General features: G+C 42.2%; 1 protein-coding gene across 1 annotated transcript in view; it reads left to right on the top strand.

Moving 5' to 3' along the window:
* Positions 1-13162, top strand: part of LOC115052653 (probable asparagine--tRNA ligase, mitochondrial) — a 37881-nt gene extending 24719 nt beyond the window's left edge. Inside the window, exons 9-16 of the mRNA XM_029516901.1 lie at positions 7781-8009; positions 9728-10323; positions 11143-11240; positions 11415-11694; positions 11848-11938; positions 12103-12205; positions 12339-12461; positions 12977-13162. Coding sequence (XP_029372761.1) covers positions 7781-8009; positions 9728-10323; positions 11143-11240; positions 11415-11694; positions 11848-11938; positions 12103-12205; positions 12339-12461; positions 12977-13120 — 1664 coding nt within the window. The 3' untranslated portion in view covers positions 13121-13162. The remainder of the gene's footprint in view (positions 1-7780; positions 8010-9727; positions 10324-11142; positions 11241-11414; positions 11695-11847; positions 11939-12102; positions 12206-12338; positions 12462-12976) is intronic.
* Positions 13163-16175: the final 3013 nt, after the last annotated feature.

The following is a 16175-nucleotide window of genomic DNA, read 5'->3' as shown; positions in this document are numbered from 1 at the left end:
TGTTGTCAGTGTGCCGCTAGAAATAAATACTCAACCTCCTCCTCCGATTTTCATCAGCAGCAGCCTTAGTGTGGAGCTTTAGTTTTAAGAGCTACTTTAACACCAGCTACCCAGACTGCTTATTTGAAAGTAGCTGTTTTACAATAATGAAAAAGTGTTTTGTTTTTTTTTTACTTTACAAAAAAAAATATGAATCTTATTCATACAGTTCAAAGGGTTTTTATAATCTCTACCACATATGATAACCTTTATTTAGGCCCAATTTGGACTACTAGGATTAGCTGTAATATGTGCACAATAAACACTACAGTAATTGTGTACCGGCAGAAACATATCAGTATTAATAGCAAAGAATTCAGGTTGTTTTGGACTGAATATTAAAATGATGAAGTAACTGACTACTTCTGCACTATTTGTGAGTGTGTTATCCTAAAGGAATTTATCAAAGCAGTGTTCATTTTTGAGAAAAACAAAGAAAGCTTCCTGGTTACTGCAATCGCATGGCAACAAATTCCATTTTCGACAACACAGACTTGCCATGTGGAAATTGTGAGCACATTTGAAGCCTGTTCGTACCCAGTCGGACTGGCAGACACCACCTGTCAATAACAAGGTGCATTAATGCGGAAATCTCAGCTATTGAGACTGCGTGTGATGGCTTATTTCAGCCAGACAAAAAGGTTGGCTGAGATTTTTAAACATTTAATTCAATTCGAATAATAATATCTGTATCTATAAGGTTACATAGGCCACTGTCCACAAAGCCACACCGGTTTTAGCTGCAGTGGAACTGGGAGGCCTACAATTTATTTATTTATTTATTTGAACGTGATTAACAAGGCTTGGCTACACAATACTACTTAAGGAGTGCTGAAGTGTTTGTGTTACTCATAGTGAGGACTCAAAGGAGATATTTGGCAACGTTGGCTATTCGTCTTCTTGATCTGAAGTTACCTTTAGTTATATTCGGCAGAGTTGGCCCCCTCTGCGAGTAGTGAGCCGCCTCTGGGAGCTGTAAGAAAAGTTAGCCAAGGGCAGCACATGACAGTTCAGTGTTACACAACCCTTGAAAGCAGCTCTGTCTTTTCTTTCTCATTCCATCTTTTACTATGTTTCAATTAGTCTCGCTTTCTCACACACTTTTGCCCTCTCACGCACATTTTTTTTTTTCCAACCACTGCCTAGATTTATGTGATAATTTCTGTTGATGTTTTTGGTGTTTTTCTTCAGTCCAGGCCCTACACTGCTACTTTGAAATTCTACTTTGGACACTAAAAAAGATTTTATACAATTCCCTTTATAGAATTGAAGGCATTACAGACAAACGGTGGGATGATTTTGGATGATATGTGTTTAACATATACATACATATAAATAAATATATTTATAACATAAATCCAAATACAAGCCCTTTTCTTTGTCTTCTTTCTCAGTCCGTGCATTCGTGTCTGCCTCTTCCTCTCCCAAAGTGCCCTTTGTCTGCATTGATTTTTGTTGAAATAATGAGGCTCCATGGCACAGGGAGGTCAGGTTTCTGCTGCCACAGAGCCGTCTGAGGATGGTTTGCTGTTGCTGCCACTGCTGTGCATCCCATTATACCACTGGCAGCATCTGAAGGATTGCTGGAAACCAGAGACTGGAGAATGCACCGCGCACACCCATCATCAAAATCATCAAAGGAGATGGCTGCGATTTCCATCTTGAAAAATGAATGGAAACCAACAGAATGGAGATGCTCGAGAAGCTGCAGAAGGGTGAATCATATTCAGGTTTAGCGATGCACTTGGTTTTGTGAAAAAGAAAAAAAAAGTCACTTCAGCTCCCCAACTGAGCAGATTACATGTGAGTGCAGCTGTGTTTGTCACTCACTTTATTTAGGAGGAAGGGCCGTCAACCAAGAAGTGAGACGTTTCAAGAGCAGTAGCACCTCCCATTACCTTACACATGTACACACTTGGTTATATGTTTTTCTAGCTCTTGTAATCGGCTAGTGGGTGATAGTGCTGTCGTTATGAGATACTGATGGCTGGGTGTGTGGCGTGTGTCTGCACCCAGGGAGACCCACCCCCGAGCACAATCTAATGAATGGAACATCATCTCGTCAATCGTGGGCTTTGTTCTGCTCTCTCCCGGCTGTTTGAACTCAGCGACGAGTATAATCTCCACGAAGGGATGAGGTTTTTACTTGTCAGCAGTCTTTTGTGCCTTTTTGTTCCATCTTTTGCTCGACAGCTTCCACTCTGTTTTGTTTCCCTTACGTCTTCGTTTTGTCTTTTTCCCTGGATGTCCCTTGGGGAAAAAAGAAAAAGTCTTATAGTTCAAGTGATTGATGATTGAGATGGAGAGGAGTGGAAAGAAGGATAACTACGGCATGCTAAGTCAGCATTCCCTGCAGCAGCGTCCATAGTTTTCTTTTTTTTTTTTCTCACATGCGCATTGAAAAGAGATTACATTTATTCAAAGAAAATCTCTCACATGGGGTTCACATTAAATGCAGTTGTGAAGACAGATTGATGACTTGTTGACTGCAGCTACAGAGATCACCATGGCTTAGAAGGCTTAGAAAGTACCAAAACTTCATAATGGTCATGACCTCACTATCTAGCTGGAGTGGCGAGTTTCCAAAACAGAGTTTTGGTCCCCATTTGCTTGTGTTCTCTCATACAAAAGAAAGGGGGAGATTAGCACTCAGTGTCAGTCTAGACGACCAACAATGATTGAAAGAGAAACCCAGGTTAAGGGTAGGAGGACTGAGGTCAGTGTTTGTTTTCCCTTTTAACAATTGCCGCGTCCCCTGAAATTTCAGTTAAAAAGTGACTGGAATTGGCAACAACCAAACCCTCCTTGACAAGAGAAGAATTTCACGATATACAACAAAGTAAAAACAAAACTAGGTCTCACTGTTAAAATTAACTCAAGCTGTATTTTCCTTAGAGTTCCATGCTGTTATGAGCAAAAGTCTCAGTCCATATCTCCTCATACAGACATCATTGTTTTTAAAGACGTTTTCTCTTCATCCAACAGTATCTGATCTCCCCTACCTGCCCAGGTGAGACTCTTTATTTTTTAGTAGTGGCTTGTGGAAAAACCTATCACTTTAGATTAAGACAATCATCCAACCTGCAGTTATATGGAAACTGCAAATAGCTATTTTGGAATGGGACTTCTCTTCTAGCCAAATGTTTATATACCGTTCAGTAGATGTTTATTCCTGTCTTCATTTTTGGAATCAGCAATTTGGTCTAAATATAGAAATATAGTGTACTTTCTATCATACCACTGGGCCTCCATCTTTCTTTCACACTGTATTTGGTAGGCTGGTAGCACCGATGTAGTGTAATTGCATAGCTGCCGTGTTTATACAGGAGCACACCGATAATGCATGCATGCTGTGAAGATGCAAAGAATTTTACATAAACAGCTTTTTATAGATCTGCAGCATTGCTACATTTCTCCAGTGCAGTCCAGTCCTTGAAAGAGCTGATAAGGTATTCTGGAAAATTACCTTTAGTGCTGGAAGGCTTTTACTCACTACTCTAATCGGTAATCACCGACCTGGGTTTCCATCTTTCTGCAGTTTGTTTTCAGCTTTTGATTTATCCGAAAATTTGTAGAAACTTATATGACAACGGAAGTTGTTGTTTTTTTTGTTTTTTTGTTTTTTTTTTACCCTTCTTAGTCTTCTTCTTCTTCTCAAAATGATAACCTGGGTCTGATCACAGTATTAATGGTGACCAGGGCGCACATAAATGGAATCACAGGAACAGACACAGCCCAGAGTCAAAGAGTCAGATTCACCCTTAAGAAATGCCCATAGGTTTATTGTGTGGAGCATCCTGACTGTTTTGCTATACTGTATATGGTAGTTAAGAGTGTACACAACTATCACTTTTTCCATTCATCATGACTTCTGTGTTTCCAGTCCAAGTTTTTTCCCCATTCTGTAATGCACTGCATTGTCAGAGCAAATTATTCTTTTCTTTCGTGCTTGTTTGGCTGCAGGCAGCTTCACAGCCCTTTCCAGGTAAACCTTGCATATTTTCCGATGACAGAATGAAAACTAACACTGAACCTCCACCACAAATTGTCTCATTTTATCTTCATCTCGTGTCCGCCCCACTGTTTCACAGCTACAGTATTTATCCACCAAACACCTTGCAGAAATGAGGTCAGGGCGTTGCAAATGAACTGCTGCTTTGGATTTAGCCGAACTCTGTAATTTGATGGCCCTGACTGGCCCTGAGGCTTTTAAGTGATTGATCAGTCCAGCGTTAGGAGGCAAATTGATGTCGCAATGTGGTCAAGGGGTGGTGCTCACATGATGCAGCGGAGTGAGCAGGCACAGGAAAATAATGTGATCAGGGAATGCTCCTGTGTGTCTGCTTTGCCTGATACTCTTCTGGGTTGTTTGATGAGACAGTCGTGTCACTTTGTTCACTTCAGACCAACCAGGAGAGCGAGGATACCATTTTCCCTCCCTCTGCGAAGCGCCTTGCTCTTTCAGGGCTAACAGCTCTCCTACCTAACCCATCTCTGCCTCAGCTAGCATCTCTTTTATCCAGTTATGTCAATTATATTGAAAGCTCCCAACCCCCTCTAACCACACATGCAAATGGACTCCACTATGCGGCCTCCTGAGACACAGTGTTGCTTTAAAGAGCCACGGCTCCATCAGATCCATGCAGGAAAACAAATAATGTATGCATATACTTGAAATGAGAATAGAAACGATTTGGATCCTTTTATCCGGCGCTCCTTCCTTGTTGCAGGTAGATGTTCTTTTCAAGGGCACATTCATGGGACCTCTTAGAGGGTCAGAACTAATGTCTGACCTTTGCAGCCAACAGGCCACCCAGCAAAGTCTTGATGTAAATGAGGTTAATTCTTAGATTGTTATCTTTTATGGAATACTCAAGGGATAGCTGCGGTTCAGATAAAAATTGTGCAACTGCTTCAATGAGAAAATCAAAATGCTTCTCCTTTTTTAATTTTTCCGTCAATTTCCGTTCAATTCAAGGGGTCAGTGGTATTTTCTATTCTTATGTCTCATTTCAGATTGGCGTATCATACGTCCTCATCTAATTCTGGTCAGACTGAGAGGAAATGAGAACCTCACAAAGATGTTCTTGTCCTTTGTGAAACCAGCAGGATTCTAATTTTGGCCCCCTGAGACCAGCAGCCAGTTTCTATTAGATTATGGTCTCAGAGCAGATGAGACAGTAGGTGATGTATTATAGAGCATAATTGGAAGATTGCTTATGAACTTAGGAGCTCTTTGACCTAGAATAGACATATGCCTGTCACTGACCAAAAGGGTCTTTTAATGCATTGCTAGGCTGACGTTTTGTTTTGTTTTGTTTTTTGCAGCTGAGGAATGTCGTGGGAAGAACTGTTTGTGTCTTTTAAGTGCTATGTTTGATGTAAAGGTTTCAGCTTGGTTGTACAGAAAGCTGGAGCTAGTAATGACATCAAACTCTCAGCAAAAAGAAAAAACCTCTAGTTAGGCTTTATTTCGTAGTTCCCGGTTTTCTTACTTTTCTTTGTGAGATGCTGCACTTATATCTTAATTTAGTTAAAAAAAGAAAAAGAAAAAAACATTCTCCCATCTTACAGTGAGTGTCACACCACATTACCCAGTAGAGGAAATATTACTGAAAGCACCTACAGGAAAGTTTCCGTGTTTTTATTTTCTGCTCTTTTCTCTATTTTTGTGTTGTTGTTCTACTGACTTGATGGAATTGTTTCCCAGCGGTAACATACATCATCAGACCCATTAGTGTCAGTGATGAGCCATGTAGCCTGTTCCATCAGCGAGCCAGACCCCGTCGTCTTTCATCTCGTTCTGATTCTGACAGGTTATATGTGGCATTTAATCAAACATTATTTAAGGCACACAGAAGGAGAAAAAAAAAAACCCCATTATCTTTCAAACACGCTCGCTATTTGAAAATTAGCAAGATTATTCTTTTGGATAATTTTTTATATCGTCAGACTTGCTTGTGTTTTTCCATGCACTCCGGCAGGGCGGAGAAACTGACTTTCTAAAGCAAATCAATATATCTACCCATGTTAGTGGGCGTAGTACTCCCCACACAGGATGAAAGCTTTTTACAAAGCTTTTTGTGGAGAATGGAGATGATGCCTAAACAGCCTGTGAAGGGAGGGCTAACTCAGAACAAGGCTGTAATTGAGGATCATGATATGGAGGGGGAGTCCCTGCATTTGTGACTCTGGGCCTGGGCATCTCACTGAAGTCCGCTGGCCTGGAGACCCCACAGCAGAAGTCTTTCTCCCCAAGGCATGGATGTGACCTTATTTAGCTAACTGGGCTCCAGAATGACCCCCCCCCCCCACCCTCCCCTCCAATTTCTGCCCTCTATCCACTTCACACGCATACACAAATGTTCAGACACCACTTTATTGTGTGCTTTCTGTGTTGCTCAGTGGCTGTAGTCCCTCTGTATGGTCAGCTCACATGATGACTCAGAGAAGACCGTCCTCTTCTTAAAAGACGGTTTGACCCAGAACAAGCTTTTTAAATGTCTGATAAGGGAGTAGGCGGAGAAAGCGGGATAGGGGAAATTTATGTTCAACTCACTTAGTATAGTGAAAAATGTGATGTTATTTTTCAGATATGATTTAAATTAGAACTAAATTAGTTGAGTGGCAGAAATTTCCCAATTTTGATAATCAATTAAGTATTTAGGCCAACGGAAATACCAAACATACACTGGAACCAGCTTCTGAGTTAAGGGCTATGCAGTTTTCCTCTGTTTTAAGTCCGTTTGGTCTGTTACACAGACATGCTTCTTGCCATCTTTTGCCTTTTGGATGTGCCTGCATATATTCTTCATATAATTCTTAGCGTTCTAATCATGATTATTTTTCAAATAATTTCATATAATGTAGATTAGAAAATCAAATGAATCATAGATGAACTGGTAATGAACATAATCATTTGGTGCTGCAGTGACTCTCATTATATACAAATTCACATGAAAAGCCCGGGTATTTACTGTACAGTGGAAGAGAGAGATTAGATTTGTCAGAAGAGTTTTTTTTTTTTTTTTCCCTCTCTCCTAGTGTTGCACACAGCACCATGGGTCGATGGATCAGTGGCTGCCCACTCTCTACTCCTACAGCTCAGTATGCGCCTCCTCATTTTGGCCTCATGCCCAGACTATTTGTAGTATCCCCATCTTAGATTTGCTTCTTCTTTGTAGCCTCTCTATGCAGATATTCGGGATGTCATACTGAAACAATAAGACTGCAAGACCACATTGTTCTCACAGTCCCGCTGTGCAAAACACTGGTCAGCTCAATAAAATCAAACAAAGCACATTGACCCTGGTCAAAAAGGATAGGTTGGATCATGTGCTTTCGAACCGGGCACTCCCTGCAGCCCAAAAAAAGCAGAGGGATAATGTTTTCTCTCCTCCCTCGAGACAGATCCCTCTTTTCTATTGATTAGAGACCCGACTGAAAGCTACTGAATACTAAGCATCATGCAAGACAAGGTCATGCAAAGGCTTAAAAGCTTCAAACGAACTACACACTGCCCTTTGACTCCAAGGATTGTGACAACAAAAGGAAAATATTTATGGATGATTCATTGACTCATTGGTACTTTCTGCTTCATAAGAATGTACGTTGTGTCCTCGTCTGCAGAGCGCTTTAAATTCTCAACACAAGACAAGTTTGGTTTTGGGGAAAAAAATAAACAAACAAAACCTTTTACAAGTTAACACAATCAATAACTCCCAATTTCTCCTGTCTGCAGATGGCAGGTTACACCATATGCCCCGTTCCGTTGGTGCAGATGTCACCGGCTCCATGACCCCTCTGACTGGAGAGCGCAAGTCCTCTGCCCCCATCCACTCCAGCCAACCAGTGCTCTTCACTTTTGATGTGCCTGTGCGCCATTCTCACCACAGCTCCTTGTCCAACAGTGCACCCCAGGACTACCTCCTCCTCCACCAGTGCATGAGCAGGAAGACAGAGAGTGCACGGTAAAGGTCAAGACCCTCAGGCGTCCTGTGTCAGTTTCCTGTTATCCGTTAATGCAGGTCAACATACAGGTTTATGGTGCTTCCTCAGCTTAGAAGCCCCTCAGGGCTAAAACTACTGTTAGAGGGGGAAAATGATCTAACTGCTGTGTAGTCTGTGTGACTGCGTGTCTGTGTGTGTGTGCATATGTGGGTGAATTTCCCTTATCAGGGCAGAGTCCTGATAAAATGTATAAGCAAGATTTGTGTCCTTACTAAAATCTTTTGCTTAGTTAAGCGACAAAAAGATATTTCATCACTTCCAATGCCAAAATCCAAATGAAACCTCTATAAAGCAGACTGGCGCTTAGATGGTCAGTCAATCAGTCAGCAAAATATGAACTAGTCAAAATTCGTGGATTCATGTTGAGTAAGTGTATGTACATAGATATGATATGAGCACCCATCTCAGCTATATGTCGAGCCAGGGAACAAAGAGGCTGAAAGCTCACCTCACCTCTTGATGCCATAATGCCGACTCCCAAGAATCAAAAGGCTGCTTTAATAATGATGCCTTTCAGCAGATAGCCAGCACAGTAGATGATCAATGAGGCTGGGGGTGTAATTCATCATTCCTATGGATTTAGACTCACCCGGGATAGAATTGCCCTCTTGGCCACACGATTTGCACATAACTCTGCTGTGTTGGGCCTGTTTGAAACCCCGGGAACCAAACCTCACAGTCCATCTCATCAGCTTTATGCAGATATTTTGGTCACTGCCTCACTAGCTTCTGCTCTGTGTGGTCCGTCTAACTGAGGCCGGCATCTGGTGATGGGGAATGATTCGCGTCAGAATAAAATTGTTCTTATGACCGATGGCATGCGTTAATCTTTGTAAGAAGCCGATGGGTGGTAGAATGATGAACAAAATTATTGGCTGATGATTGGAAAGACCAATCTATGTAACAGCATGCCATCTGACGGGAGTCGGAGCACAATGTTGCATCGACATTAATTGTATTACTCCAATGCATTATTCATTCAAAATTGTTACATTTAACATCATGATTGAGCACAGCCAACCTAAGCCTCCAAGTGTAGCGAGCACGTGCATGAAATTTCAAGGGAGATTAGCACAGACATAAAGAAGTGAGTCACTGAGGATATTTTATGTCTGCATTGGCCAACTAAGATGGGCCATTGCTCAACTAACTGGCTAGAAATGTCTAAGCTCTATGGTTGCTGTAGTGGGCCCTCAAGGTCAAGCCCTACAAAAGAGCCAGAATAAATGAGGCTTGTCCCTAGGGCGTCTAACCGAGGCCGACTAACTGTGGGAAAGTCGTAGCATTCTCCCTCCTAGCACACACACCCTCTCCCTGCCTTCATGCTGAGCGCATGTAAACAATTCAGTTTTTCAAGGAAATGATGGAAACACAGGAACAAAATCTTTGTGCTATAGCTATGCAGAGGTGCTTGAGCAAGGATGCAGAGGTGTGTTGTTTTTAAATGTATCCTGAGACCGACAGAGGTACTTTTCCTCTGAAGTGCTACAGTGCCCCCTAGCGGCCACGCCAGTAGTTACAAACACAACGGTTAAAAAGGGAGGAGGAATTTCTTCCCACTGCTTAAGATGCAGTGTGAGACAAACATCTGTGTGTAAGAGGGCATTAGGCATTTTGGAAAGTGGGCCCAGTATGGATTTAATGTGTACGTATGCTTCTCTTTGTGTCCATGCTGCAGGAGTGCCAGTTTCTCCCAGGCAACGCGAAGCAATCTGTTTATGGGGAGTGACTCTGCGGTGCAGAAGCTGTCCCATGGCTTCTCCCACTGTCTAAATGGCATGGGTGCTCAGTTGCATGGCTTTTACAGCCTCCCCAAGCCTGGAAAACAGCAGTTATCGGTGAATGATGACTCGTCCAAGGAGGCCTGTTATGTGCTTCCACGCGGCTACAGCTCCGAGGCACCGGCTCACAGTGGCTTAGATGAGCCCGAGCTGGAGAATGAGGAGGTTTACACCTTCAAAACACCCTGCAATGCCCTCGCCACCATGCACAGCAACGAGCGTTCAACTGACAATTATGATCTTCCCACGCCTCCTGGCTCCTTCTACCAGATCCCCCGGACATTTGATAAGAATCATAATGCCTTGACTCCCTCCAGCTCTGAGTCCTCCTGTGCTCCGCCGCCCAGGCCCCCTAAACCTAGCCAGGGGTCAGAGGGACAGTGGGGGAGTCCTCAATCAGTGGGAAGCCAGAACGGAGAGTTGACATCTGTGGTGTCAGTTATCCCACGCAGGAACACTCTCCCGGCTGTGGAGAACATCAGGCTGCACAGAGGTACACTCTACACAGTTTGTGCTTTTTACTTCTTTCCCAACGAGCTTCCTCTGAATGCCGCTTTCTTCTTCAAACATAACCTCAGTCGTCTCGCGTGGATCTTTTGAAACTCACCCATTTCACCTGTTTCCTGTTTTCAAATGCAAGTCTGACTCGATCGGTCCACCCTCTTGTGGTGCTGCTGTGACCTTCAGCTTCCTTTTTCCTCCCCAACTTTCTCTCGCTCTTTCCCTCTTCCTCTATCTCTCATTTTACAGGTTTTAAGTCTTGCAGCAGAGCAGAGACAAAGCAGCCAGTCTAGCAGACACTGTTCTGTTGAGACGCTAATGAAATTCAAGCCATACAGCCTACTCCAGAATGTTTTGTTCCAGGCTGATGAGCAATAAAAAAAAAAAAGCCCTTGCAAATACAATGCATAGCCTCTTAGTGTGCTATGTTCTCTGCTTGCAAAGTCCATGCTCAGGCTTCATATAGCCAGAGGCAAAAATTGACCTATGACCCTTGTTAGTGAGGCTACAGGCTGTTCAGACACCTGTGCTGCGAAGACCAATTATAACCTAGTGAAGCATTTAATTAAATGTCACTCTGGTTGTTTCTTTCATTATAAACACAAGTTTTCACCTTGAAATGTCAGACATTTTTGGCTAAATTTGCCTGTATTGCATTGATTATTGCACAGTATCTGACTCATACAGGCGTGTCATTGGGCTGTTTCACTTGAAGAGAAGTTTTGTTTTTGGTTTTTTTTTTCGGCCCTTTTAGACTTTATGGCAATGGTAAATGGTAAATATAGAGTTTTCTCCTTACCTCACTCTGCAGGCTTCTCGTTTGAAACTAACAACCATCACCGTCCCATCCATTTCAACAACTCAGGCCAATCCGTGGAGTCTGTCAATGATGGGTTCAGCTCCTACCTGGTGAGTCAGAGTTTCCCTTTTAATGCGCTCTCCTCTCAGACTGATGCTGTCCTGGCAAAATCCTAAAAAGAAAATGTGTTTCTGCTATACTTATTTGAGTGGAGTGCTGCAGTTTCCCTGTAATATTGAGAGAGTGTAAGAAAGTCATGTGACATCTGTGTTTTTTAACGCCAGAGAACCAAAGCCCCCCTGACTCGCTCAGACAGCGGCAACTCAGATGACAACTATGTGCCCATGAATCCTGGCTCCTCCCCACTCAGTGCTGCCCAGGCTGACAGTCCTAAGAATATCTACATTCCTATGAGCCCTGGGCCACATCACTTTGATTTCCCAGGATTCTCCGCAACGTTACCTGCCCGTAAGGGGAGCAGCGCTTCTCTTTGCCACAGGCCCGGCCGTCTTAGTGATGTTACACCACCCCCCATCAACCGCAACCTCAAACCTAATAGAAAATGTGAGTATTTGGCTCTCGCTGAAGAGAACAGTGTGCATTCTCGTTGTCTTAATCACCACTTTTTGGCTTCAAATCTGCTCTGAAGCCTTCATTGTTAATTGTGTTGTAAAGACAACGATTTTTGTTGACAGTGTGTGCTCTTGTTTCCCACAGCGAAGCCAACACCTCTTGATTTGAAGAACAATGGGATCATTGATGAGCTGCCATTTAAGAGCCCAGTCACCATGTCCTGGATACGGCCCATGTGAGTTTCATATCAGTCATTCAGGCTTGATTACTGAAGGTCACTGAAGCTCGCGCGCGCACACACACACACACACAAATTATGACGGTACAGGCTTCTGCTGTGTTTTGTTTCTGCCTGGGGTCAGAAGGTAGAAACACTCAGTCCTGTCTGCTTTGCTTCAGGCCTGCGATGAACTCCATGTCCTCCCAGCACTGTCGACCCATCTCCACACAAAGCATCACCAGCACAGACTCCGCAGACAGTGAGGAGAATTATGTGGCTATGGTGAGTCCCAGTAGCTGGAGGGGAGATCAGGAGAGCGCATTGTGTTCTTTGTTTTAATGATCCACTTGTTTGCACGTTACACTAAACTCACTGCACCCTGTGTGAGTAAAACCTCCCTCCTCTCCCCCATTAGCAGAACCCAGCTTCTACCTCTCCAGCCGTGAGTGGCACCAGCAGCCCGGCCCCCAGGAAGTGCGGCAATGTGGACTACCTAGCACTGGATTTCCAGCCTGGGTCACCCAGCCCGCACAGAAAAGTAAAGAAATGATTGTGTAGACTTAAATGAGCTAATTATGAATTTAGCATTAACAGCTGTTTACTTCCCAGTATAGAAGAGCCATTGTGAGTACAACATTGTTCTTTTGCTTACAGAGAACTGTCTCAAGCGGCAAGCAACACCAAATTTAACTATTGTATATCACATTTTCCTCCAATGAAGCTGTCTAGCACATCGAGTCATTTTCTGATATTGACTCACTGTAGCCTAACATCTGCCCCGGAGACGTAGTACTGCTCAGAGGGTGTATTACATCCTCTTGTTTTATGAAGACAATGATTGCTACAGCTCTTGTCAAGTAACAATCGCCACCACCTGCTCCCGGCAAACAACAACAACAGCAAAAAAATAAATAAATAAATAAATAAAAAAAAACCCACATTCAGCAGCAGAGCAAACTTACAAATAGCCTCATAAAATTCTTCTTATTTCTGCAACATTTCAGTCCACCCTCAGGCCAGAGTCTCACCCCTGCCTTATTTATCGTTCCACAGCCCTCGACATCCTCTGTCACCTCCGATGAGAAGGTGGACTATGTGCAAGTCGACAAGGAGAAGACCCAAGCACTGCAGAGCACCATGCAGGAGTGGACAGACGTGCGGCAGTCTACTGAATCTGCCAAAGGGGTCAAGTCCTGACACTGACCTGTACAAAAAAAAAAAAAAAAAAAGACCCCTAAACAAAACATTACGGCAATCTTAAGTTGAGCATCTCCAGTGTCATGTTCCTATCATTTCTATGAACACTGGCTGGGCTTGTTTAAGACTGTTTGGACAAAAAGCCATAACCTATCTTACGCCTGTTCTCTGTGATGATTACTACTGCAGCGCACCGCTAACATGCAGGATATCAGGTCATATAGGTGAAGCGCCCTGCCAAAGCTCTTCATACACACTGTTATAACAGTGTATGGACAATTGATAATGTGTATGAAAAATATCATCCGAAGTTATCAGTCCATCCCTACAAATTGTATTTCATCAAAGCTGTCCCACCCATCTCCTCTGCACCAGTCTTTCTTTCTTTTTCATCTAGCATATAATTTGACTAATTGCTGCCATTTAACACAGTATCAGAGGCTAACTGGCCAATAACCATTTTAATATACTGTAAGTGTGCTTACTGGTCTCAGGAATGCCAAGATGCACTCCAATTTTGGCATGCAGGCAGGCTCTCGTTTCACTTCAATCTGTCATTTGTGCTGAGTCTTGCAGAAGCAGCAAGAAGATTATTTTCACTGCAGGCAATCATTTCAGCTTAGCAGTGCATGTCTGGGAAGAGGAGGAGGAAAAAAAAATAATACAGCGATACAAAGGCCTGTGTCAGAAGCCCTTAATGATAACTGTGGACGACTATTGCCTCAGTTTCATTTAGGTATGTGCCCAAACCATATTTGAAAGCTGTCAGCCAGGATGGCAGGCCAATTGTTTCAATGCAGGTACAAAAGTCTATGAAGTCCCAATGTATAGGATGAAGAAAACGAGACAACCATGAAGACGTAGCTCATGTCTTTGTAGGTTTGACCTCGGTGGCTAATTCACTTCAGGTAAATACTATGTTTCGTTTTTAAACATGCACTGACAAAGAAAACTGTTTAGTTGGTGGAAGTACAATAGAGCACTTCAGGTGCTCTTTCTCATTCTCTCTCTCTGTCTCTCACTCTCAAGATCATAAATACAAGCTAAGTAGAAGGAGAATAGCTTATTTATGTTTTCAAGAAACCAAGCATTCACTGATTTATGTCTCTGGTCTTTGCTATGCCACACACTACAGCTACGTCTCTGAAGAGTAATTGTTTCCTCTGTGTAAATTATTAATAGAATGACATATTTACTGCACATCTTGTTGACTGTTTGATGCACTTGTCTGAGACAAAAAAAAGTGTGCCGCAGTAACGTAACATTGTGCTATTCTTGCAAAGATAACCTGCCACGATGAAGATTTGTCAGTGATCCTCGTCACTTAAATACAGTTGAGCAATGAATGTTTTCTTAATTTCCTGAACTCTCGTTTAATTTGCCTTATGTGTTCAGTTCAGACTGTAAAATTTGCCTTGAAGAAATTTAATTCTCTGCCATATTATTCAAGGAAGAGCCATATTGTATCGAGGACAACTGAATGATCAGTTTCTCAACATATGTCCAGTATTTCATTGTGGGCTGGAACCACTGAAGGGTCAATCCCTGTTTGATCTTAATATGAATGGTGTGGCCATGCAATGCTAGACGATGTTAATGATTAATTCACTAAGATTTTCTTCCTAATGTTTTTCTACCATTTTTACAGCTTTTTGTATTCTTTTTATCATTATTTTTTACTGATGCGTGCAAATAAGTGATACTCATAAGGATGGGGTCAGGCTAAGTTAAGCTAGGTTTATGACAGCATTTTATTAGTAGTATTTTAGTCCTCTTTAAATTCCCATTTTTATGAAATGGGGAGGCTGGCAGTTTGAGTTGCACTTGCAAAGCCCTACGTGGGTGAACTGTGATTCACAAAGAGCGAGAAAGGACTGAAGAAAATCCTGTCTCCCTGTCAGTCTCTGAAGTGAAATGGATGTGTAATTTATTATCTAGAGAGACCCGTTGTAAGCAGAAGAGCCGTGTATGTGTTGTGGTAGATTGTGAATTGTAGTGTGTTAAATGACAGCCTGACTGGGCGACACTGAAAACACTGCTCAGATCTACTGTCAGACTGTCACTGGGTTGACATACTGTACTAGTAGAGAATTCATTTTTTTTTAACCACTTTTACTGCTACTACTGTAAAGCATTTGCAGATTGCTCGTGTTTTAATTTATTAATTTATTGTGTGCTTTGGAGTTGATTATTGTAAATTAAAACAATTAAAAAACAACAACAACAACAGCGAAACAAGGAAACCGTCTCTCTACTAACACTGATGTATGCAAACTGTCTTGATTTTGTGAAGCAATATGACAAATAATGCCAGTGTGATGGTAATGTGGTACAGTTAACTTGGGATTTACAAGAATACAAGATTTTGTTATTCCTGTATTATGGTAGAATTAAACTGTGGACATAGAATAAATCAAGAAGTAAAAGTCTCTGAATAATTTTTTTATACAGTAATGTAGTAATGTTACCACTGCTCATTTCTCCTCCACAAGTTTTTTTACTGATGCTGTTAGATACAAAGTTTAAAGTCTGCTGCCCCCTGTTGTGTAGAACAGCAGCTGCATCATTTGGTGCAAATTGGATTGCAAGCTACCTTTTCTTTTTTTTTAAGTCAACCCATATGGATTTTTGAAGGTGAATAAATGCCAGGGGGGTTTTGTTGCAACATACATTAGCCCCTTTCGATGCTTATATATTGAAATTCGTTTCATACCCAAACAAGCAGAAAATGTATTGCTGGAAAATGCACATTAGTAAAAATGTGTATAACAAGTAAAAATAAGGATTTATATCTCCATTTCTTGTGAAACAAAAGCTAGTGCTTCAAGGTATAGCCATAATTTTCCCGTAATGATACATGACTAATAAATTGGTTGCCATTTCGAGAATCAGAATGACTCATTGTCTAAATATTTCTGAGTCAGCTGTGGCCTGAATGAGAAATAACTGACTAACTGACTGAGAGACGCAGCCAAGAAGAATAAAGTATGCAAATAAAGAGAATATTTCTTTTGTGTCCGCCCCTTTTAGGCAGAGCTTCCTTCATTGTGCGTGG

The sequence above is a fragment of the Echeneis naucrates genome, chromosome 13 (assembly GCF_900963305.1).
Source record: "Echeneis naucrates chromosome 13, fEcheNa1.1, whole genome shotgun sequence".
Taxonomy (NCBI): Eukaryota; Metazoa; Chordata; class Actinopteri; order Carangiformes; family Echeneidae; genus Echeneis; species Echeneis naucrates.
Note: the sequence above shows the minus strand (reverse complement) of the source record. Positions and strands in the feature narration are given on the sequence as shown.